Raw genomic sequence first — 26,734 nt, forward strand, 5'->3', positions numbered from 1 at the left:
TCTGGAGGAGCCCATGCAGATGGGGCATACCTGTCTCTGTCAGTCAAAACATGACACAAGAATGAGGGAGAAGTGCTGTCTCTATTATGGGGAACCTGGACACTTCAGATCTTTCTGCCCAGTGCTGATGGGAAAAGACAAGGCCCGTCCAGGGAAGGGAGGACTGTGACGGGTCAAGCAACAACTTCCAAGTCTGGGGCAACTGGAGTCCTCCTCAATATGTCACTTTCTTGGGGAATGGGAGAACAACCTTTTGAAGGCTTCAGTTTCATGTTATTCCCTCTCCAGAATTCCCCGTGGTTCTAGTGTATCCTTGGTTGTACCGTCATAATCCACATATCAACTGGACCTTTGGTTCAATAAGTGAATGGGGAAGCTCGTGTCATGCTACTTGTCTTTTCACTAGACCTTCACCCTCTCTCGAGTCCCAAGTCTCCCCTGAATTAGTCCCTCAAGAATACATGGATCTAAAAGAGGTTTTCAGTAAGGTGTGAGCAGCTCTTCTTCCCCCTCATCAATCCTATGATTGTGGCAATGAATTGTTGCCTGGAACTTGCCTGCTTTGCGGTCTGATTTATTCTCTCTCTGCCCCTGAAAGAGTTGCCATGGAGAATTATATCAAGGATGCCCTTGCTTCAGGGTTCATACACCTTTCCTCCTTACCTGCTGGAGCAGGCTTCTTTTTTGTCAAGAAGAAGGATAATGACTTCTGCCTTTGAGTTGCTTCAGGGAGTGACCATTTTCACCAAGTTAGACATGTGAAATGCTTACAACCTTGTCTGTATTCGTGAAGGTGATGTATGGAAAACTGCATTTAACACCCCTTGTGGTCATTATGAATACTCTGCTGTGTTTAAAGCTTTCATTAACCCTCTGGGGTCGACGGATGCGCCAGCACGTCCTGCTGGATATTTTCGTCATTACAGCGGAAACAATTAAAAATACTCCGTAATTTTTGGGTATACAGATAAGTGTAAGACATCATTAGAGACTATAAAGGGTCTACTTTTATTTGTGTACACTAACAATAACAACAAAATCTTGTGCTTTTGCAAAATAAAGAAAACAAAAATGGTGAGCTTTCAGCAGTCTCTGTGTTCACGAGCATATTTCAGAAACGCATCACAAAAATGAACTGAATCTCCGCGAATACTTATCACACAAACATGAAACATATGTCTAAAGAAAGCTTAAAATGTCTACTTTTAAATAAAACAATTCAAATTTAAAACGAATATTCTCCTGCAATGCAATCTGTTTGAAACAAAGCAATGTAGAGTTTTTACCGGTCCATCTCATTATCTGTAATGTGATCCCACCCACCAGCAGAGCACGCCATTCATTACGCTAATGTGCTGAGACGATCAACGCAAATGTACACGCCCCCGACAGTGTTCAGAGGTTTGATGTAAACACAACACAACTCAACTTTTCTGAGTGTTTGTAACAATACACAGACGAGAAAGCTCCAGGATATTATGGAAGAGTTAACATTTTCCTCAGAAGAGAGACTTGATCCAGCCGAGGATACAATTTCGGACGAGTAAGTCAATTAGTTTTCTTTAGCTGACATGCTATTTTATATAAACATGTACATATTTTACTAGTGGGACTGTTTCCAGACTTGCCAGCCAGGATTCAGATTATTGACATTTGAAATATGACTCCAGTTGACTACACACTGTCTCCAGCCTTGTGTCTGCATTTGGGTGCAATAGCAAAATTGTCTTCATTGTAGCTCAGAGGATAAGACTGCAATCTCTTCACGCTAGAGACCCAGGTTCGTGCTCAAACTCAGTATGTTTTTATAGTGCAATTAACTCATATATAGTGCATGTTAGGGGGGTGTCTTTGTGTCTTATTTTGCTATATCTGTCCTTTGCACTAATTGTATTCCAGTTGTTCCTTGTCTCCTTGCTAGCCCCTGTGTGTGTGTGTGTGTGTGTGTGTGTGTGTTTATGTTTATATATATAACCAACATATCTGGCACCAACAATCATGCCATAGTCTAAATCACTGAGATCATATTTTCTCCCATTCTAATGGTTGATATGAACATTAACTGAAGCTCCTGACCCGTATCTGCATTATTTATGCACAGCGCTGCTGCCACACGATTGGCTGATTAGATAATTACATGGATGATTGTTGGTGCCAGATGAGATGGTTTGAGTATTTCTGTAATTGCTGATTTCCTGGGAGTTTCACACACAACGTTCTCTAGAATTTACTCCGAATGGTGCCAAAAACAAAAAACCTCCAGTGAGCAACAGTTCTGTGGATGGAAACGCCTTTTTGATGAGAGAGGTCAATGGAGAATGGCCAGACTGGTTCAAACTGACAATGTCTATGGTAATTCAGATAACCGCTCTGTACAATTGTGGTGAGAAGAATATAATATTTTATTAGCGGGTTGGCACTGTTTTGGCGGCACGAGGGGGGACCTACATATTAGGCAGGTAGTTTTAATGTTGTGACTGATCGGTGTATATATATATATATATATATATATATATATATATATATGTATGTGAGTGCGCATTGCAAGAATTTCAGTCAACTCGCTCCATGTCCAATAAAAAACAATTCACATGCACCGTTTTCTTCATGGAAATTTTTCCTTTAATCCAGACTCGTTAGTAAATCAAACAAAGAAAAGAAAGGAAACAAAATATAATCTTAAATCCTAAATATTACGGATGCGGTAAAGAAAACTGTGCGACTCCACTCTATTTCCTATAAAGCACGCACAACCGCCTCACTTAGTCGCAATTCTTAAAGGGCCAGTGCACAATTTTTACCATATTTCAATGTAAATATAGAGAATGTTTATCTAATTAGTACACACAAAGAAAGAAAGTTACAATCAAAACACAAATATTCAAATACTGAAATGCAACACATAATATGCAATAATTGTCACTGAACAAAAGCAAAATTAGGCTCCAACAATAAATATATATATATATATATATATATATATATATATATATATATATATATATATATATACCGACACTGGAACAAGGAACATATATACTTGTTCCAGTGTCGGTTCTTGTTTGTATGTAGTACTTTGATAGCCAGCATACTGCTGTTATGTTTGTGTTTCCTTCATAAGATTCCTTCATTGTTGTATTTTCTTCTGTTTATGATTAAAAGTTCTGTATTTGGATCCTCACTCTCTCTCCTCTTCCCTACACATCCCTGAAAATAGGATACGGAACATACACAATGATTTAAAAATATAATCGATTTAAAAATGTTCTAAAATCTAAATTCTCTTGTCTGTTAGTTCTGAAGCCATATACGTATGCTTGTGCACTCCTAAAAGTTTAAAAACTCTCTTTAAGTAGATATACACATTAAACATTTACAGTATTTTTTGTAAACAGACACATATCGATGACTCATTTAGCCCTCAGAGGCAAATATAACTTTTTGTCCAATTAAATGCTCTCTAGAATGAGAATGTATCCTCCCTCTAATACCAATTGCCAGCAAGTTGCAACTCATAGTTTGATGAACACACCTTTTGCTCTGCTCAAACCTTTTATTTCAATAGGATATGCATCAACACAAGAAAGATAACTGTGCTCATCAAGCCATTTAAGTCTTTAACCTCCTGAGACCCTGCATCCACATTTGTGGACATTAACTTTTGGTTTTGCTATAGGCTATGCATAATTTCATTTCATTTAAACGGACTGATCTCAGTTCAAGAGATTCTAGGCTGTCGTCAAAGTGTTAAACTCACAGAGTCCTGTGACAAAATAGCATAGTGCCGATCTCAGCCGAGTTTGTCTTTGGTATAAATGCTAACAAAACTACATCTGGTAAGAAATGTCATTACGTTTTTACATTGAAACCTGTTTGAGTCAAAAGATTTTTGTCTCCAGTTTCCGCCCTATATATCATTTTTAAAATGTCATCGATTTATCATGAAACGGTATGCTGATAAACACAATGACCACAACATTTTTGATTTATAAAACGGTTTTAAGAAGAAAATTCTTCTTCATTACCATTTTATTAGTTCATAGCACCTTAATTACTGCATAATGCTCTCTTTCTGCGATATTTAGAGCTTTATAATTATATCATAAGAAGCAGAGACTGTCAAACTAACACATTGTTAAACTAACAGATTTTATACACTTTACATTCAAAGAAATGATCACAATGTGATAGATAGATACGTTTATCATTACGATTAACCAGTGCTGAAGTATTGAATATGTTGTATTAGACAAGACAACCTCGTGAGAAGACTAGTATATTTAGACAATGTCAAAGCTTGTCATTTTATACTAAGGAAAAAAAATTATGATGTTCATAAGAAATTATTTAAGAACTTAAGATTTTTTTTCAAGAATTGCACATAGGATCATTCTTATGAACTTCTTATAATTTATCCTTTTCATCTTATTTATGTGAATCTGGCCAAAGATCTTTATTCATAAAGTATGGCCTATGTAACCATTCCATTATAACATACAGAATAACCTTCTCTAGAGGTTTCCTTTCCCCATATGTATTATCTAGGGTAACAAACACAAGGTAAATGTTGTCAAAAGAATTCTCTGAGTGTAGTTGTGTGCTGACATTGAAGCTGAATTATGGATGAGTTCACTCAGAAGATGAGCGCTGTATGGAATTGTGGAATTGCTGACAGTTCTAGTGCACCTTGATCCAGTGGAAAGAGAGAGAGAGAGAGAGAGAGAGAGAGAGAGAGACAATGCAGTCGTGCAGAGAAGTACTGTAAATCCTCTCACCTTTATCATACAATAGTCACTGTGATGGTGTGGTTCAACCAATCATTTTATCCCCTGTGGTGCATATGTTGTTTGGTGGATAAAATAATCCAGTAGTGCAGTGGAATAAATAACATGCAGTCTAATGTTATCTCCTCCCACAACATAGCCTCTGGGATCCTAGAATTCCTCTATATTCATCTTTCTACACCCCTCAAGTTCTTACTATCGCTTATGGATTCTAGTAATGCTTAATGATTCTTAAGTATGGGCACAAACTAGGCTATGGAACTGGAGAAAAAAAAATGCTGTGCATCAAGGAATAATTTGGGGTTAATTTGTTTTTATGTTGAATATTTAATTTAAAGAAAAATTGGGAATACATGATAGTTTCAAACTGATTTACAGCTCCATCTATTACATTTTCACCAGAATTAGACAGAATGATCATTCTCATTGCGTGCTGTATGTTCACAGGCATATGATGCTGCAACACAGCTATTTTTGAAACAAAGTTCACTGCATAATGGTCAAAATGGGGCATGTGCATATGAGTGAGTGCTTAGCCGTGCCATTTAACAAATGCACATTAGTGCTTTTAAACTACTGACAGACAGTGAGCACTTACTAACTGGCCATCTGCACTTTGGTGCAGATTATGGGTTGTAAGGTAGTAGGTAAAGTTGAAGGTAATCATCTTTTCATGAAGGGAAAAATATGTTTTTTTTTAGAGAAAATAAAGTGTGGGAGGAGTGACTAAACTGAGGGTGCCAGGTGTACCGCAAAAAATTTAGAGAACAGATGCTAAGTTTGCATAGTTGTGTACGAACGAGCAAACTCACACATGTGCACAAACAAACGCACACTCATACACCTACACACCCCTCTACCGCTCAGTCAAGTTTTCGTGTTGCATTTCTTCCATTCCTACACTCAAATTCAGTCATTTTTTAGCACTAAAACAGCACACTTTTCTCCTATGGCCCTGGGCCCACTAGAGACTATAAAAAGATACAGCCTCATGAAATATAGAAAGTGTTCAGGATTCAATTTTGTGGTGCCTATTACTGCAAATTGTAATGTGGCTAATTACACCTCGCCGTGTAGAATTGCTTCAGCAATTGTCTCATGGCCCCATCAGAAGAAATTTCAACCAAATGGCACCTGAAGGGTGTCAATTGAGCATTTCATTATTTTAGTTATGTGGACTCATGATTTACCTTCACAGGAGGAGAGAACAAGGCAGTTTGTGAGTTTTCTGTTAGCCTTTGCTTTTCTCATGGGTACAGAATCTATTTTGTACAGCTTTCCAGATGTAGAACCGGTTTGTTTTGAAAAGGGGAACAGCTAGATAGATAACACAAATAATTATTTTTGAAGCCAATGTTATTATACCTATAATAACATTAGGCTTTGGCCGTTCATAAATTACACGAATATTTCTTAGTACCATACTTGTACAGCCTATTGCCTGAACGCACAATCATAGCAAGCTTGGAGAGTCATTTATCTTACATTTTACTGTGGATATTGAAAATCTGTTAGATCTGGGAGTGAGATGGATGTGGATGCTCTTTAGGGCTGGTATAAGGTTGGAGTCAGAATAAATTGTGTTTATTTAGATTGAGCGTTTATCAGTTTATGCTTCGATACTTATTTTGATAAAACACATGAAGGTCTTGTCTTTAACTAACATCATTTTGGATCTCTCTTGATATGTACATTGTGCCAGTAGTTTGATTCTCTGGAAACACATTAACATGTTAAATGAATACTTGAATGTAGTGTAAATTGCTTTAATGTATGTATTTAGGTATACATTTAACTTGTTTGTGTACTCCCTGAGAATACTCATTGATTTAATGTACATTTGTATTTTGTCATTTAAATGAACACTCAATACCGCTGCTCCCTATAAGCAGACTACGCAGTCTGCGTAGGGCACCAACTCCCTAGGAGGGCACCAGAAAGTCCACCGGCTGCCCTTACTTGCTTGTTATACATTATTCAAAGACCTGAAAGCAGTTGCAGAACACAGATGATTGCTTCGCACCCACATCATATCACTTCATCTCTTGTGAGTGATCATGATATATGCATGTTTCAAAATTACTATTCATTTCTTTAGGAGTGAAACTCAAGGACAACTTTAAACTTGGATATAAGAGAAAGTTTAACTTTGCAGTAATTTAAACAAAAAAAGTTATGGTGTAAATCGAAGAATAAATATTTAAGATTCTGCACTATTTCTAGGTCACATATCAAATGTAAGCAAATTTATAACATTGACCAAGTTAACTTAACTTGTCTGTACCAAAGGTCAGTTTTGTTTCCTCTATTGAAACTAGAGGTCGACCGATTGGGGTTTTTCACAGACAGATGCCGATTATGAAATCTAGAGAGAAGAATGGCCTCTATAAACACTGATTAACATACTACAATTTTACAACAGCAAATCAGATGTACACTAAATTTCTAAAATGAAACAAACAATTAATTTATGTCATATTTACTCAAATTAGCATAAACTTGAAAATAACAAAACTTGAAAACAAACAGAAAGTGTTGCCTATTATAAATGACAATCAATCTATTGGTAGATTTTGAAACTGACACAAGGGAAAGTAAAGACTTTTGTAAATCGGCCAAGCAAACACGGTTATCAGCCGATGCCGATAATCAAAACATGGCAGATATATCGGTCTATCACTACTTGAAACACACAAGATGCTCTGTGGATTATTTTCAAATCATGCTGGGATAATATTGCTCATCAGGTTTGGAAAAAAGTTCATGGTAGCTCACAGACATTTAACCTGCACTTTAAATGTATGTGTGTGTCGGGGATGCAGTCTGGAAAATACAAAAAGTGTCAGGGGGAGGCTGTCAGCACTGACAGATAGCTGTGACATTGGCTTATATGGCCAAAGCAGCTTTAGATTTGAGAGTACTGAAGCATTCAGTTTATCTGTTCAGAAAGAGCATCATTTTAGATCCTGTTAAATGACATGCTCGAAGTACACAACACAAAATAGACTAAACTTATAGTGGTCTCAGTTATTTAAAAGGCAGTCTGATTTAGTTTAGCATAGTACATAGTAGCTTATATTTTGATGCAGTGGTGACCATAGACCAGGTATCAACCTGTATAATGTAAACAATATTGTATACTCTCTAATATTGGCGGCATCCAAATATAACATATTGTTTCCTCGTGGCCATGATTTCAGCTGTGATGTCAATATGTTGTCCTCACCCATCTGCCTTTACATGATTAATGGTTTCTAAAAATAAGGGGTCAGTTGTGGAGAACCAGTTGATTTTTTTTCCCCTTTCGCTCCTCTCTTGGCAACAGCACATAAGGTAGATGCTTGACCGTTGGCCACTTCCCTCCATCTCTTCATGCTAATGCATTACTCACATGAACAAAACCACACTGTACACCCACACAACACCCATGACACATACACACACTGTGTTATAAATTGTGCTGGATTTGCTCTGAATATTGGTTACTGCCATCCTCTGAGGTCTAAATTTGTCAGCGGGGTTAAGAGGGACAGAGGGGGATGATATTGGCTTTGAAGAGATGGGCGATTAGCTGTGCAGCTGACTCAGGCTGCTGGTGTCTTTGTCGTCAGGACACGATGGAAAAGCCAATGAAACAGTTCTCAGAGGGTGTCATAAACTCTGCTTTATTGCTGGTTTGTGTTGCCTTTGCAGATTAAGTTCAAAGAGAGATGGCTTCTCTTCTCGCTCCATCTTAAATCCAGTTTCTATTGAGTTTCTTCTATGGATATATTCTCAGGGCCTCTGAGAAATAACCCTGCAGTCAGCAGCAGCAGGGCAGAGAGTGATTGTAAATGAGGGAGGATTACTCCCTCAGGGCTGTTTTAACTCTTCAGATTCTGGGTAGAAATGTGTCTTGGCACGGTACCTTATTGTTACATTTAGTTTGGATTTCTGTTAATCAGTGACTCATCTTTCTTTGTATCTGTCGTAAGTTTTATTTTATTTTTTTCCTTTTTTTTTTGTTGCAGCCAAGATGTCTCTCTAGTTCATGAGTCAATTACATTTTTTCTTGATGCAAAGACATAACTGTCAGATTGGGTCTCCTGAATTAACAATATATTTTGTATAAAATTGTATTGTTTGCAAAATAATATTATACTGTAATGAAACAAGAATTCTGATATTTCATTCAAGGCAATTTGTTTTTTCAAAATGTGAGCCAGAGCCAGAGCCAGCGCCCAAAGCCTCGTCCACCCCAGAGCCAGCGCCCGAAGCCTTGTCCATCCCAGAGCCAGTGACCGAAGCCTCGTCTGCCGCAGAGCCAGCGCCCGAAGCCTCGTCCACCCCAGAGCCAGAGCCAGTGCCTGAAGCCTTGTCCGCCCCAGAGCCAGCACCCGAAGCCTCGTCCGCCCCAGAGCCAGCACCCGAAGCCTCGTCCGCCCCAGAGCCAACACCTGAAGCACTGGCTCCTGCTTCCCAATTGCTGCCAGTGCTTGCGGCCACAGAGGTCGTTCAACCGCCACCACTCCCGGACATGGAGGGTGTGAACTCTTGTCCTCTGAATCGCCAGATGCCATAACATCTGAGCCCTTGCCTCATGTAGCTCCATCTCCTGTGGCTCCGCCCCCTGAGCCTCCCTGGAACTATTTGTTTTTTATGCACTAAGGCGCTTCTGGAGCCGCTCCTTAGTTCGAGGGGCTCTGTGAGGATTATTCTTGTGACCACCATGTTTGTTTATTGTTCACTTTGTCTTTTGTTTGTTTGATCAGGGGTTTTGAAATTCTTATGTTCATTATTACCAGTGTTCCTTGTTTGCTCATTAGTCTGTGTATTTAATTCCTTTTGTTTTCCTCTGTTCATTGTCGGTTCTTGTTCTATCGTTTCATGGCTGTAATGGTTTGTTCTTTTCTAATGTTTTTGTGTTTAGTTTTAATTAAAAGCCTGCACTTAGATCCAGTCCCTCTCATCTCTTGTTTCTTCATACATACACAGCTCATAATACATGAGTTTTAACAGAATTACTGGAAGTGCTTTTTATAAAATAAGCATCACATTTCTGCCTTTTAACCCTTTCACCAAACACTGTTACATATTTAGGACTTTAGAGACCTAGCACATATCTACAGTTAGCCCTTACAAAAAACAAAACTTGCTGCAAATTGACCTCTTGTTATTTTTACATGCAAATTAGCTTTAAATTTTGATTTGCCGTGAATGTTTTGTAGAAGTTTGCAGCTCTTCACCGGTAGTGGTGAACCTCTGGCAAACCTTTGGCAACAATGGACAATTTGCTGCAAGTTTGCTGCAAAGCTCATTTGCATGTGAAAATGATCAGTGGCGAATTTGCATCAAATCTATTTTTGTAAGGGAGGACAAACTGATTTACAAAATGTAAAGTTAGTGTTACATTTTCAAAATATTTTCAAGAAGATTAGAAAAATAATAGAAAAAAGTATATGGATGTGAATATTTTATTTATCATATATCAGAGATAATGCAACAAAAAAGATTTTTACTGAAGTTTGAGTCACAACTGGTTGTCAAACACTTATTGAGCTATACACAACAGCTACACATGTGTTTTCTCAGGCACTTATTGAGTCTAAATAGATGCACAACTTAATTTCAATAGTACACCCACAATATTGACAATATTCATATCATTCTGTTCATGTGTTGTACTTGCTATAGTTTTCTTCAAACAAAGTCAATGTCAAATGTAAATCAAGTCAATCACTGAAACATCAGCTCCACCTTGAGTAAGAATGTGTTCACACTTGGCAAGTTTGGTTTGATTAAAACAAACTCTGGCGCGATTGCTCTGTTAGTGCGGTTCATTTGAACAAATGTAAATGCTGCCATCCGAACCTTGGTGCGCACCAAACAAGTGGAACGAGACCCCCTGAATAGTGGGTCTTGGTCTGCTTCCAAACTAACCCCAAACTAACTGGTGCGGTTCGACTTACAAATGAATGCAGCATGGACCGAACACGTTTAAACGGACATTAAAGTAATTTGCATTTAATACTGACCTCAGGTTTACCTGGTTCTTCTCATCATAGGAGCTATGTTGCCCATTACAGTTCGGATCAGGCGTTGGAACAGCCATCAGCTGTCCTGACAGCATATCTTCATTTGTTTGTGCAATGGAGGAATTCCTGGTGCTGTTTTAACTCCTTTACACATTTGTTTGGCTCTTCGTTTGTTCTCATTTGGTAAAAATACCACCTTATATACAAAAATGCATTGAGCGCATTTAGCCCAGCAGCCAACATTGTTTTAGATGTTTTGTAAGTTCCGTTGCAAAATATGTGTCATAAAAGCTGTCCAATCAGGTTATGACCTTATACCTATGCCTTTTATTTTATAGCTTTAGGTTCGGTGTTAATAATGCCAGTGTGAATGCTAAGCAAACCAGGACTAAATGTATCTTTTTTTTTTTTTGGCCACACTAAGAGAATCAAGAGAACCGAACTACAAGCGTGAACACCCTGAGAAATTGCATGTGTAATATGTATGTGTTGTAAGAAAAATAAAACCAGGACCAGGAACAGGTGTTGATTTTGAGATGAAGATGTTGAAGTCTGTATTGTAGTGTAGCACCTTGAATTCAGGGGAGTCAGAGTGAAACTCTAGCATTTTTAAACCTAACCTTTTAACTAGTTTGTAAAATAACATGCCGCCCATCATGTTAATGAGGCTGTGCTTTTCATGTAATTAAAGAATAACAATCTTAAGGTCTGGTTGCCCGATGTTGTTCCAGGTGTGAGCACCAAAATTGTGTGGCGATACCAATTGTTTAGACAAATACCCGACCGAATGATAACTAAGGCCACATATACCTTTATCTGAGATAGTTTTTAGTGTCCCACAGTTGTTCCCATGCTATATTCATTTAAAGTCAGTCAGGGTGTTATCACCCAGGTGTTAATGTGACAAGGTTGAATCTGTTATGATAATTAAGCCCTTTTGGATGAATGCAGTTTCTCGAACAAAATCAGGTCAAGTGGGATATTTTAGGGCAGAATACTGACATATTTTACAGTGTACATGTGGGGTACTGATAATTCACCATTGTTGACAGAAAATCAACATGATTTTTTATTTATTTGTATGTGTAACCCGCACACACACACACACAAGATGAGACAGTCACAATGTATGTCAAAACTGCGTTTATTTGCAGGCAAACAAAAGTACAGCACGGAAAATCCAGAGGGAGAATGGTCAGGGTAGCGTAGGGTCAAAAGCCGGGGAAACAAGGTCGAGTAAAGGGGCAAATCCGGGAGAGAGTGGTCAACGAGAGTGGGGAGGTCGAAGCCGGGAAACAGGATCAGAGTAGACGGGACTAGTGGGAGCAAAAGACAGGGGAATAAGGGGAGCTGGCAAGCTAAGAGGAGGACAAGAGGAGTTCAAAACTAGACGAGACTAGCGGGGGGCAAAGACACGGGAAACTAAATACAATAACCAACCCGAGTGAGACGAACGGGTTGTGATATATATAGGGGCGAGTGCAGGTGTAAACAATGATAGGTGATGAGACGAGTGCAGGTGAAACTAATGTGGTGACTGAGAGCGGGCGCAGATGTACATAATGTTCTGGCCATTGGGAGCGGGCATGTGAGCCCGAGGGGGGGAGACAGTGTACGAGCAAGTGAGCTCGTAGGAGTAAAAGAGCGTGCGAGCTCGAGGGAGCAAAACGAGCGTGCGAGCTCGAGGGGGCAAAACGAGCGTGCGAGCTCGAGGGGGCGGTACGAGCGTGGAAGCTCGAGGGGGCGGAGCGAAGGAGCGGGGTTCGTGACAGTACTCCCCCCTCTATAACGGACGGCTCCTGACGGCCGCGCTCGGTTGCAAGGAGCGCGACCTCTGGGAAGTGGTGCTGGACGATCCCAACAAACAAAAAAACCCTGAACAGACAACCCACAAAACACATAAACAAAATTGAGGGCAGTCCAACGGGCACAGAGGGAAATGAGACAGTCCATGGGGTCAATGGGCAGTTCAAGGCAAGGTCAGGGGGAACATGGCAGACAGGCGGGTGGTCGGGAGATCTAGGGGGCATCCAAAGGGCAGAGACTGGGTCAGAGGGTCTGGAAGGTGACTGGAGGACAGGGACTGGTCCGGGGGTCTGGAAGGTGACCACCGGACAGGAATAGGGTCCGGAGGCCAGGGAAGAGGCCACAGGACAGGAAGGGGGTCAGGAAGTCCGGGCTGAGCCGTGAAAGGCGGTGCCGTCAGAGGCGGCACTGTAGGCGGCTCTGGAGGTGGGGTTCTGGAAGGCTCTGGAGGTGGAGCCGAAGGAGGCTTTAGGGGCGAAGGCCTGGAAGGCTCTGGAGGTGGAGCCAATGACGGTGGCGCCGTGGGAGGCTCTAGCGAGGTAGGTCTGGAAGGCTCTGGAGGTGGAGCCAAGGGAGGTGGCGCCGTGGGAGGTCCCCGAGGCGACGACCTGGCAGGCTCTGTAGTCTCGGGGGGTAGAGCCGTAGGAGGCCCGAGAGGCGGAGCCGTAGGAGGCTCGAGAGGCGGAGCCATAGAAAGCTCTGGAGTCTTTGGGAGCAGAGCCGTGAGAGGCTCGGGAGTTGGAGCCGTAGGAGGCTCTAGTGGCAGAGTCCTGGAAGGCTCGAGAGGCTTGGGGGGCGGAGCCCTGAGAGGCTCGAGAGGAGGAGGAGCCCTGAGAGACTCGAGAGACGAAGCCTTGAGAGGCTTGAGGGGTGGCGCCATGAAAGACTTGAGAGGAGAAGCCCTGAGAGGCTTGAGGGGAGGAGGAGCCCTGAGAGACTCGAGAGGCGAAGCCGTGAGAGGCTTGAGGGGTGGAGCCATGAAAGACTCGAGGGACGGAGCCCTGAGAGACTCGAGGGGAGGAGGAGCCCTGAAAGACTCGAGAGGAGAAGCCCTGAGAGGCTTGGGAGGGGGAGCCCTGAAAGCCTTGAGAGGAGAAGCCCTGAGAGGCTCAGAGAGGAGGAGCCCTGGGAGGCTTGGGAGGAGGAGCCCCGGGAGGCTCGTGAGGCGGAGGCCGCGAGGGCTCTGAGGGGTGAGCAGAGGCTGGCAGAGCCGTGGAAGACTCTGAGGGTGGAGCAGAACCCGGCAGAGCCGTGGAAGACTCTGAGGGCGGAGCAGAACCCGGCAGAACCGTGGAAGACTCTGAGGGCGGAGCAGAACCCGGCAGAGCCGTGGAAGACTCTGAGGGCGGAGCAGAACCCGGCAGAGCCGTGGAAGACTCTGAGGGTGGAGCAGAACCCGGCAGAGCCGTGGAAGACTCTGAGGGCGGAGCAGAACCTGGCAGAGCCGTGGAAGACTCTGAGGGCGGAGCAGAGGTCGGTAGAGCTGTGGAAGACTCTGAGGGAACCTCTGCGGTCTTGAGCACAAGACGAGACTGGGGAGAAGGGGCCCTCTTCCTTCTCTTACTTCTTCGGCCAACAGGGGACGTGGCCCTGGGGACGGTCGAGGCTACAGGCGCTGGCTCTGGGGCGGTCGAGGCTACAGGCGCTGGCTCGCTGACCGTGGCAGACATGGGCGCTGGCTCGCCAGCCGTGGCGGGCATGGGTGCTGGCTCGTTGGCCGTGGCGGGCATGGGCGCTGGCTCGTTGGCCGTGGCGGGCATGGGCGCTGGCTCGTTGGCCGTGGCGGGCATGGGCGCTGGCTCGTTTGCCGTGGCGGGCATGGGTGCTGGCTCTCTGGCCGTGGCAGGCATGGGCGTTGACTCGCTGGCCGTGCCAGGCTTCGGGACTGGGGCCGTGACAGGCTTCAGGACTGGGGCCGTGACAGGCTTCGGGACTGGGGCCGTGACAGGCTTCGGGACTGGGGCCGTGACAGGCCTCGGGACTGGGGCCGTGTCAGGCTTCGGGGCTAGGGCCGTGTAAGGCTTCGGGGCTAGGGCCGTGTCAGGCTTCGTGGCTAGGGCCGTGTCAGGCTTCGGGGCTAGGGCCGTGTCAGGCTTCGGGGCTAGGGCCGTGTAAGGCTTCGGGACTAGGGCCGTGTAAGGCTTCGGGGCTTGGGCCGTGTAAGTCTTCGGGACTAGGGCCGTGTAAGGCTTCCTACTGTACGCTGGTTCCTCGTTTACGCCTCCCCCACAGTAAACGAGGAACCAGCGTACAGTAGGGCGAGGTCAATAAACTGAGCCAGGTTGAGAGAGCAGCGACCACCAGGCATGAATGATGAGGCTGGCTCATTCAGTCCATATTGAGCTCTAGTGAGCTGCGCGAATCCTCCGCGTGATACATTGTGACTGTCTACGGTGAGGTTGGTTATTCTGTAACCCGCACACACACACACAAGATGAGACAGTCACAATGTATGTCAAAACTGCGTTATTTGCAGGCAAACAAAAGTACAGCACGGAAAATCCAGAGGGAGAATGGTCAGGGTAGCGTAGGGTCAAAAGCTGGGGAAACAAGGTCGAGTAAAGGGGCAAATCCGGGAGAGAGTGGTCAATGAAAGTGGGGAGGTCGAAGCCGGGAAACAGGATCAGAGTAGACGGGACTAGTGGGAGCAAAAGACAGGGGAATAAGGGGAGCTGGCAAGCTAAGAGGAGGACAAGAGGAGTTCAAAACTAGACGAGACTAGCGGGGGGCAAAGACACGGGAAACTAAATACAATAACCAACCCGAGTGAGACGAACGGGTTGTGATATATATAGGGGCGAGTGCAGGTGTAAACAATGATAGGTGATGAGACGAGTGCAGGTGAAACTAATGTGGTGACTGAGAGCGGGCGCAGGTGTACATAATGTTCTGGCCATTGGGAGCGGGCATGTGAGCCCGAGGGGGGAGATAGTGTACGAGCAAGTGAGCTCGTAGGAGTAAAACGAGCGTGCGAGCTCGAGGGAGCAAAACGAGCGTGCGAGCTCGAGGGGGCAAAACGAGCGTGTGAGCTCGAGGGGGCGGAACGAGCGTGGAAGCTCGAGGGGGCGGAGCGAGCGTGGAAGCTCGAGGGGGTGGAGCGAGGGAGCGGTGTTCGTGACAGTATGAATATAGTATTCATTTCTCTTGTTCTAAACAAATAAATAGATATCCTGTTGTATTAAACTTATATAGATTAAATAATTAAATATATATATATATATATATATATATATATATATATATATAGAGAGAGAGAGAGAGAGAGAGAGAGAGAGAGAGAGAAATTTTAGCATTTTTTTGTTTTGTTACACTGTTAACGAGAGAAAGATGAGGAATACTAAAGGGTTGTGGGCACAACTCCAAAACATAGATAAGGTACAAAGGGAGGAATGAGGTCCAGTGTCACTATAAACCCGAGGGATGTGTTTTAGGGTTAAACACTCCAACAATTGTCCCATTTACTTCCATTGTAAGTGCCGCACTGTAACCTCGATTTTTTTTTTTTTAAGAAAAGTGATGAGACAAAATAATTTTTTGTGGTAATCAACATAATGCCACAAATGCTATTGATTGAGCTCAACTTGTATTGCACCTGGAATATGCCTTTATAAGCATGAAGTAACACTTTGATTTCACAGTTCAGAACAGTTGCTAGTCAATGTCTTGGGACTGTGTGCATTCTGGTGATGCACCAGTTGAGAAACTGCCATTGAGATGAATGGGAATGCTATTGAATTTCTTCTGGTATTATACACACAGCATCATAACCAAAACAGCTTACCTGTGGTGGTACTACAAAAAGCAGAACTGAAAGTAAACATCATAGAAACCTTTCAATGATTTTGTGTACATATGTGTTACGACAGTATGTAATTGTGGAAATAGCATGTATTCTGTATTCATCCATTAATGGGAAGGAAGGTCCACTGCTTATCATCCAATTCTTATGGTAATAGAATGCTGCCTTGCTCATTTTGCCATTGAAACCAATAGGAGTCATCATGGCCACTACCCCTTGGCAGTTTCTTCTTTGATTCTCAATCTGAAACTGGACATCATCTGTGTTGATGTTGAAAAAGATCATCAGCACTTCATCAAACGTACTTCATCACAGTACTACAGCAAATCCCGCCTACAGTAAAACCAAAGTGTTTGATTCATTTCATAGTAATTTTTCCACCATTCCTGCTTAATTATTATTAATGCTGGTCAATGTGTTTACATTAGAAAGTAGATTGCTTCTGCTACAATTCAATAAGTGCACAATGCCCCACATAATTGTTGATTTTGTAATTTTATTTAGAAAAGCACCCATAAAAAATTTAATAAAACAAACATATTAATGTATCATTTTGAATCACCACTTCTACAAGAACCAACAAAAAAAGTTGTCATATTTTTCCTCTATTCTCAGGATATATATTAAATGGCAGTGTGGCTGAAGGTTTGCATTTAATCATCATATACCTGAGATGAGGAACAGTTGTTTATTCAGCAAATTTCCAGTTTATATGCAAGTGTTAGAGGTTCATGGTATGAATTTCTTAACAGAACAGACAGAAAGACATGAGGAGCAACAACAGCAACAAAAATTGTTAAGAAAAAAGTTACGAAGAGATCATGAAATCCAAGATTACTTTAAGGCTAGACAAGACTGATAGATCCTTTTCAACCTCATAATCTGCATTTCTATTCTCTAAACAATACATGTAAAGCTAATACATTTTCATCACATATTGTAAGATATTTGAACCCCTCACTGCCAAAATGTTAGGTGTTCATGGATTTAGCAATTCAGCCCATGCTATGAACCAAAACTGCAATTGACAGGGCTGTGTTAACCCAAAGGGCCACATAGGCTGCAGCCTTGAGCCTGAACTGTAGGGGGCCCAGGGAGCAGGAGATTTGCATTTCAAAAATATGCATTACTCAAGTAGAATAAACTTAAATAATTACTTGAGTAAGAAAGTATCCAATTAAAAGAGTCCTCAAGTAGAGAGTAACTCGTTACTTTCACAAATTAAAAAATCGACATTAACTCCCCTATATTCCATTGCATAATACACATTTAACATGTATTATAGAATTATTATTATTATTAATGTAAATTCTGTCATCATTCACCATCATGTTGTTCCAAACCTGTATTAGTTTCTTTCTTCCATGCAACAGAATAAGGAGATATTAGACAGAATGTTTGCATGAGTCACTATTTACTTCCAGTGAATGTGTTTTTTTTCCCCTCTATATTTTGAAATTGAATGGTGACCGAGACTGTATGTCTCTAAAATTCTGTCTAACATATTTTGTGTTCCACAGAATACAGAAGGTTACACGGATTTGGAACAACATGAGGGTAGGAAAATGATGACAGAATATTCAATTATGGCTGAGCTATTACGTTAAAGGAATATTTCACCCCACAAAATAGAATTATTTTATCATTTACTCAGCCTCATGCCACCCCAGATGTGTATGACTTCCTTTCTTCTGCAGTGCACAAATTAAGATTTTTAGAAGAATATTTCAGCTCTGTAGGTCAGTACAATGCAAGTGAATGTGTGCCAAAATTTGTATGCTCCAAAAAGCATATCAAGGCAGCATAAAAGTAATTCATATGACTACAGTAGTTGAATCCATATCTTTAGAAGTATTATGATAGGTGTGTGTGAGAAAAATATCATTATTTGTAATTTTTGCTAGACATTCTTCTCTCTGCCCAGCAGGGGGCGATATGCAGAGAATAATGTAAATCACCAAAACACAGGAAGAAAGTGAAGCTGATCTGTTTCTCTGATTCTCATCCACACATTCACATAACCACTGGAATTTTATGGATTAATTTTATGCTGGCATCCATTCACTTGCATTTTATGGACCAAAAGAGCTGAGAAATTCTTTAAAAAATCTTAATTTGTGTTCATCAGAAGAGAGAAAGTCATACAAATCTGGGATGGTATGAGGGTGAGTAAATGATAAATTAATTTTCATTTTTGGGTGAACTAGTCCTTTAAGGGCTCTTGTCAGATTTGGATAATTTTTTAATTTAAGAAGAGAGGTTTGGAAACCTTTCTAGTAATTATTATAGTAAAAACATAAAAATGCCCTACAGGGGCATTATATAATGCTGAAATATAAGCCAAAGCAAAGAACATGCTTTATTAATGCCTACTTTTCACTATTTCATAGCCTTTAAAGTCCCGCATAGATAAGAATTATTAGTAAAGAATTTAGATCATTAGTTCTGTACAGCAGTACAGATGCAGAGTATGCAGCCTGCGTAGGGCACCAACCCCAGTCGCAAAACGCTCGCTGTGTCTGAAACTACCCCCTATCCACTATATAGTGACTATTTTGGGTGTCCGACATTTTGTAGGATTGTCTTAATTCTGAGTGAGCCACTCGTTCCCAACATTTGTACACTCATTCTAACCCACAACGCACTCAAATTTTTAGTGTACATTTGCCGATTAATTGCCCATAATCCAACGCAGCGAAGACGAACTAGCTGGGAGTTTACTGCTTCCTTCTCTCCTTCACTGTTTTATTTCATGCTGGATGTATTAAATTACTTTTTGACAAATACTTACTTGATTAAACTAACATAACATATCGAGAGCAAACATATAAATACATTTTTAAAATGTACTCTTTATTTATATTTACACAGAATTTTGCCATTAAGATGAAGAATTCTTTATTTACAAAATAATTCACTGAGGAGATATTATTTTTAACACGGTGGAAATTATTCTATGGATAATTTAAATATTCAGTTAAAACATGTAGGCTATTATAATTTGGTCGTATGAGGGCACTATGCGCCCAGAAACACTACCAAGCTTATATTGGAATTTAAAGATCCCAAAGTATAAAAAACAAAATACAATTATGTGGCCTGCATTTGATAAAATGTGTTTACTCTTTATATTAACATATATATTAAATATGACAAACAGAATGAAGATTTATTGTATAAATATATTATTTAATAAGTATAACATGTAAGGCCCAAGTATTTTAAAAGTTCACATATGGCGCTGTTTCTGCGAAGGCCCCAGAGATATGACGCTCAGCGTATACGTCAGCCTCCGAATTCACTCACTAATTTCGTTCCCTCATTGCTGAGATATAGTGCCATTCACTATATAGGAGTGAATGAGTGAACACTTTTGGACACAGCCACACTCTTCGCCATACGATAGCCTCGCGCCCGCACATCTCTCAGGCACGTGCCTTGCGTCCCTTTGCTTTGCACGTGCACAAATGCTGTCTGTTCACGCTCCAGTTGTCAATCACGCGAATGGCAAAGCAAAAGGCATTTACACTTAACTTGTATGTTTACATGGATATAGGCCTACAGTTAATCAGCCTGAAGTAGTTGCGATAGTTGCCAGGGTAGCTGTGAGGGGTAAATGCGTAAATACTGCTCATTACATGCGTGATGCGGGACAAAGCGCACTGATATACTGCTGCACTGATTTAAAAATGTACACTTAAAACTGATGTCATAAGAGCCCAGTTACTGAATCACCCTGAAAATGACCATGTAATTACACAGAAAAGCCCACGTTAGCATTAGAGCCAAAACGTACCTAGACATGCTGCCTTAAATTGAAGCTGAGATTTTAATCTTGAAATATCAGCTGGTCTTGGTGATAAACAGTGGAGAATTCTCAGGGCCAGCAAAGCCTTCTCTGCTGGCATAACATGCCAAATAAATACATATTTTTCATCCTTTTATTCTCAATCACTTCAATCATGTATTTTTAATCGCTATCCACTCTTAATAAATCTACAAACAAATAGAGAAAAATGAAAAGTTTATCCAGTCAAAATGTATTCCTTGATGCTTACAAGCTGTGTGTGACAACTGTTTCACAAATCGCATGCCTAAAGAAGTCTGTGAGTTTGAGCTCCACCCCGGCCCCTCAGGCCTTTAGAATTTCCACAGAATCCCTCAACAGTGCACATGAATGAGTGACTAAAGTCAGATTGTCAGATTCATCAGCCAATCAGATTGATTTATTTGTTCTTGGTGGGTGTGATCTTTAGGATATGTCCCAGTCGGGGCCTTCTAGCTGGCCTTGAGTGACGCAATCACGCTTTGAGTAATTTGAAAGCAAAGAGCGCGAGAACTTGCTGACGAGCCGACTGTCATTACTGCCACTATCAGCATTGAAAAAGAGATCCTTATGGATTTAAAAACACAAGATTTTTTATAATTAATCAGGAAAGGAGGACTGATTTTCACTTCAAGTAAATTGGTAAGTGCTTTTTGCATTGTTATTGCAACATCAGGAGTTTTCTAAGTGTAAATTAGGCTGCTTGAGCGTTCAGTGTCAGATCAAGTTGAGCAGTACTGCTGCATTCTATTCAACTCCGAAAGCCGGATTTTCCAACTTCCTACTAGGAGAAGTGCAATGCAATGCATCTTGAAGTCAGAATTACAACTTGTAGGCTCCTGCAGAAATTCTCAACTCAAAAGATTTCGCCGAGATGCAGGTGCATGATGCCACACAAACATGTCGACACACAGGCAGATATATCACAGTAAGTGATCAACATTCACTTTATTAATTAATATCGCTAAATTAGTTTCCACATTAAACGATATTAAAGCTTGTTTAACAAACAGGTGTATAAAACGTTATAATCTCTTTTGATAATTGTACACCTGAAGCACAAATGCTAGTGCTGCAGCATTGTTTATCAGTTGGGTTGCTAGGAGACATCTCTAATGAGAGTCAAACCTCTGCTGTTTGAGTTCCCAATATCAGGGAATAGAATACATTTATGGTCGGAAATATCAAGAAGGAATGTGTTTTTAAAATGTAAATTATTATCATTAATTAGCTGCAACATAATGTATGATGCCCAAAGGCATATGGTGTCTTATTCATTGTGAAACAGTGTTTTCTTAATGGCATGAATCACACTGAAGGCCTAGACTTTTAATGCACTGCCCACCACTGGTGTTAAATAAAGGCACTGCATGACGAAACTATTGTTTTTTCACTATGTGGAGCAAAGAAAGTGTTTCACTTTGAATGCTTGATGCTGCAGCAGTGATAGACTCGGCTTGAGTGACAGTCTGTGACAGCGTGCACAGCTGAACCTCCACTGTCATAAAAGTCCCATTCAATAATCTCTCAATAAATTACACATTCATTAAAATTAAACCCAGTAGTATAACAAAGGAACATCATCCACTGTAATGAAGTAAAAGTAAAACAATTTTCATTAGAAATTTACTTTACTCTAAAAGTAATTTTTTCCTCTTAAAAGTTATTCAAGTAAATGTAACGGAGTAAATGTAGCATGTTACTACCCACCTCTGTATACAAAGACTCATGTAGACTACCTGCTCTTAAGTTCACGAGCTTTGTCATGTTTGTCACTTGCGAGACTGCTGTGCTATTGTTGGTATTTGTTCTTTGGTCAAGTCAATGTACATGTTGTTTACTTAAAATGAGGGCATTATTCTATTAATTACTTTATGAGACTTGATGCTCAAGGAAGGTTACCAAGCAATGTAATCATCATAAATTAATTGACAGCCACATCTCTACATTAGGGGCAAGGGGGGTCTAAGCCTCAATAGAGGTGGCGCTATTGTGCAAATTCCATGGTATCATCATACATTTATTTTAAGAAATAATATATTTTCTGCAACTCAAATGTGTTTTATGTCCATTATAAAAGAAAAAAGTATATATTCTTTTCAGAAATTATACTATTATTAAGGTATGTTGCATAAAAGCCATTTAATCTTTCTCATTTGCTATTTGTGGGGCTAGCCCTTCATCCTCAATGTTATTCAACGGCGATCTGGAGAACGTCATGCGCATGTGCAACTAGTGTTCAATGATGGCCTGAGGGACTAGTTTGCCTTTGCCCCTGAGCCAATCAAAAGCTTTGATCATATTTATGTCAGCTGTTGACATGAGTTTCGGAAATTACTGCTCTTGACTGCAGACCTGCGTAGTGAAATTGACTGTTAAGTATTAAAAGCAATTTTTTTTCTAATGTACTGTTGTTTGGATGCATCATTTGCCATTATGTTGAGGTGTTGTGTTGTTGATGCTTTGGTTTGTATTAGATATCAGTGACTGGTAAATATTGGGAATCTGTCATTTGATAAGTTTTGTTATGCTGTTCATTCAAGTTAGTGAGATAATATGCACACCCTTTGACAATTTGCCTATTTGTGGCTTACTTTCACGGTCACTTGAGCTTTTTGACATGGATATGCACATTTTAGTGGTGTTTTGTGCTGAGATTAAATTATTAGGGATGTTTGTGTGGCACCATGTTCAGAGGTTTCCCAAAAAATGGTCTTTATTCGTCACTCACGAATAAAGTCTATTTTTATCAGTCATACTTGTTTTCATTTTATAATTATTAGGGCATTGAGGGGCGTAGCATCTATTATAATGGCACATACATGACAGTAGATAGGCTTTTATGATCGATTTTTTTACTTCCCTTGTTTGAGTCCAGTGAAACCAATAAGTTCAAATGTAAAACTTCCACCGGTTTTGAAACTTTACCGGTTAAAGCACATACACTCATGCACAAGTTCACAGAACTTCATAGCCCCTGATGTGAACATAAAGTGTAACATGCACATCTGTGAAGCTCAGTTAACACAGTTACTCCACTAAATAAAGGAAAATTCTGCTCTAAACATAATGTTTGCACTTATATTAAATCCATGCAAAATTGGCTGAAATTATGCACTGCTTTATTATCACACATTAATACACTGTAGTAATGATTGATGTATGTAGACATAAAATAAGATACCCTTATACTCAAAATCTTAACACAAAAGTGATGCACAATACCAGGTGTAAATGATGATACCGCAAGTTATTACGCATCTAATACGCATATTAATACCAGGGAATAAACAGGGCATATGCACAGCAGGAATGTGAGGGACAAAGAGTGAAGTCAAAACTGATGCACTATGTTAAAATGTTTTTCTTGGCTCTTTTTATCTGTCAAAATGACAGACAGAATTTGGAATTATTCATCAATGTTTCAAAGATCGCTCAAATAATTAATTAAGTGATTGTTTGTGTCCCACACTAAATAATGACCCTGAGACACTACTGTTAATCCCTATTCACATGTAATCCTTTGCCATAGTAGGATTCATAAAGGAGTCACACATAGGAGGGGTGTGTTAGCCCCAGGCCCCATGAAGTTGTAACGTGGCTCTGACAACTAGTATTCATGTTACGAGAACAAGCTAAGAAATCCATCCATCCATCTTCTATAGGCACTTGTCCTATGTAGGGTTGTGGGGAAACACCATGATGTTGCCAGTCCATCACAGAGCTAACACACACATTCACACTCTCACCTACAGGCAATTTAGAGTTTCCAGTTCACGTAACCTGCAGGTTTTTGGACTGTGGTGGAAACTGAAGCATCCGGAAGAAGACCCATGTGAACATGGAGAGAACATTCAAACTCCAAACAGAAAAGCCCAGGGTGAGCCGGGACTCAAACCAGGGACCTTCTTGCTGTGTGGCGACAGTGCTACCCAATGAGCCACCATGCCACCCCTATGATGACAAATATGAAATGCAATTAAACACAATATTATATGTAACCAAAAAGTAGTTCACGTAAAGGCTCATTCACTATGTCCTAGGCTCCATTAAACTCTTTGTTACATTCCTTAGTTCACCTATGGAATGGAAGAACTTATAGCCTAGTAAGGCAAGAGTTCTGTTACATAGAGATTGAACTGTTTTAACAATATCAAAGTTTAGATGCACCCTCCAGCTCTGAGCTGTGGCTTTAGAGTCTCTTTTGGTAGAGTACTTGTAGTTCCAATCCGAAGAAGATGGGGCAGTGCCATTGGTGTTATTTGCAATCCATGTGACCACTCTTTGATGCAAGTCCATCCCCAGGAATCTGTAGATCTCCTTGGCTTTTTCCTCCGGATTCATGGCCAAGTCTTCATAGCGCACCAAAAGATACCTCCCCCGCAGCCAAGTAGGGTTCTGCAGGCCAGTCTCCACTGAATACTCGATATCTCTGCATGTTCTTGTTATTGGTGTCAGGTCCACGTACCGTGGTTGGCGGCCAGTGGCATTCCAGATCTTCCAGGCCCTGAATTTACCCGCAAAAGCAGACATGCGTGAGGCAAGAATGGCTCGGGGGTCCCTCACCAAGTGTACAATTCTCAAATCTAAACGGGGGTCTTCTGACAGAGTACGTAGATCTCCTACCTCAGGGATACGAACTGTCTTGATGGCCACGTGGTTCTGTGCTTGGCAAGCCTGAGAGGCCAGGGTGAGGTTCAAGGCTTGGCACTTTTTGGGGCACCAGGCTTCATCCGGTTGTCCTTCTAGGATCTCCTCACTTCCTTCTAAGCAGACAGGGGGTGTGCAGAGGGCGTGGCTTGAGCTGCGTCGGAAAAAGGCTCCAGTCATGTGATCCTGTGGTTCAGGGCGAATGTAACTCTCCAGGAAGTTGATGTCACAGTTGTAGAGATTGAGAAGGAGATCTCTGTAGGCCCCCAAAAGAGCTCTACCATCCAAAGCCCTTTGCAGGCGACTACTAGAATTGGTGAAGGCCTGCTGGACATGGTAGAGTGGCTCAAAAACATAAAAGATGGCTGGGTGCTGATTGAAAAGCTGTCCAGTGAAGGATGAGCCACTACGAGTTTGCGCAAATAGAAGGATGTGTTTCCGAGCAGCATTAGTTTCAGCTGGGACATGACTGTCATCGCACAGATATTTCAATCTCTGCTCTAGGGAAGAGAAGAAGAGAGAGAGAGATAAAACTGCTCTCAAAACCACAGTGGACATTACAGAGCCCCAAAAGACCCAATTAGTTCAGCTTCTCCTTCTTTAATCAATCAGTTATTTGGTTAAGATATGAAACCAGGGGCATTGCATGACATGCATAATCTTTACAGAACTTTAATAAAGTCCAGTGCAATTGAGAAACCTATTCTCCTACTCTGAGAGGTAATGCACAGCAATAATCATGTTGTTTCGAAGACCTGGATTGCCTCATTCAGCAGCAGTAATCATTTCATCATTTTGAAGCAATATGTGGAAAAAAGGAGCCAAATTGTAATATGAACAATCACTGCCTTTCTCCACATAAGAAAAAAGATTATGTGACTTTTGCTCAAAATGAACAATTAGTATATATAGCTGGATGTTGGGAGAGAGTGATAACGTTTGTAATTACAGTTGATGAGAGACTGATTGCATGTGTCACATTAGGTTGTGTGAGTAGACGCTTGCTGCAAGTGCAAACAGCTGGTCCACGAGGACATTTTAATGCAGATTAATGATGAGATAATTCTAGAATTAATTATTGATATCTTGCTTTCTTTCAACGTGGAGGAGGACATTTTCAGTCTGCATCTATAACAGTTTTCTCCAGATGATGGTAGCTAATATCTTTCCTTACAAAAATACTAAGTACACAAGTGAAGCCTTGATAGAGATACACCTATACAAAGAGAATTCATCTTTGGTATGATCTTAACCAAACATGAATTAAAATTGAATTTGAAGGGATAGTTCACCCACAAATTATAAATTATAAAATTATAAGTTATAAAACTGTCATCATAACCAAACATGTTGAGATTGTTAATTTAGTCAAACTGAAAATTATGTATACCCTATACATTGTGAATAAAATAATTCACCATTTCATGTACACATTGCATTTTCCTTTCTTCCTGTTACAGCACTGCAAAATCAAGACTGCTTGTATTACAGTACGGTGACTCACCTTTACTCTGGTGTCCTTGACAGTGGGCGGAGTCTTGGCATGGGCCACTGAAGGAGTCACGGAGGGAACGGATGGCAGTGTATTGCACCCCCAAGGATGTGCACACCAGCAGCAATAGAGTCTTCCAAGAGCACTCCATACTGCTCCTGCACGATCTCATTCTTCCCTCTATGAGAAAGGCATATATGTACTTTTATTCTTGTATGGCCATGTTGGCTAGTATAAAGAAACTTCTGTAGTTTAGGGGAGCATAAAAACTTTCTTTGATGTTCAGGGTTGATTTTTTACTTTCCACTGGCAGGTAAATGGTCTGCACTTATATAGCACCCTTTTAACCTTAACAGTATTCGC

General features: G+C 41.1%; 1 protein-coding gene across 1 annotated transcript; it reads right to left on the reverse strand.

The window, feature by feature from the left end:
• Positions 1 to 24,261: 24,261 nt before the first annotated feature.
• Positions 24,262 to 26,534, reverse strand: LOC127661938 (carbohydrate sulfotransferase 1-like). Its single transcript, XM_052152906.1, has 2 exons — positions 26,384 to 26,534; positions 24,262 to 25,379 (listed from the first exon to the last, which is right to left on the reverse strand). Exons 1-2 carry the CDS (start codon positions 26,520 to 26,522, stop codon positions 24,262 to 24,264), a joined length of 1,257 nt encoding a protein of 418 aa, XP_052008866.1. The 5' UTR covers positions 26,523 to 26,534.
• Positions 26,535 to 26,734: the final 200 nt, after the last annotated feature.

The sequence above is a fragment of the Xyrauchen texanus genome, chromosome 21 (assembly GCF_025860055.1).
Source record: "Xyrauchen texanus isolate HMW12.3.18 chromosome 21, RBS_HiC_50CHRs, whole genome shotgun sequence".
Classification (NCBI taxonomy): Eukaryota; Metazoa; Chordata; class Actinopteri; order Cypriniformes; family Catostomidae; genus Xyrauchen; species Xyrauchen texanus.

Coding starts and splice junctions, on each gene's coding strand:
- LOC127661938 (XM_052152906.1), bottom strand. CDS start 26,522: ATGGAGTGCTCTTGGAAGACTCTATTGCTGCTGGTGTGCACATCCTTG. Junction 25,380..26,383: donor TCAAGGACACCAGAGTAAAG/GTGAGTCACCGT, acceptor TCTCTTCCCTAG/AGCAGAGATTGAAATATCTG.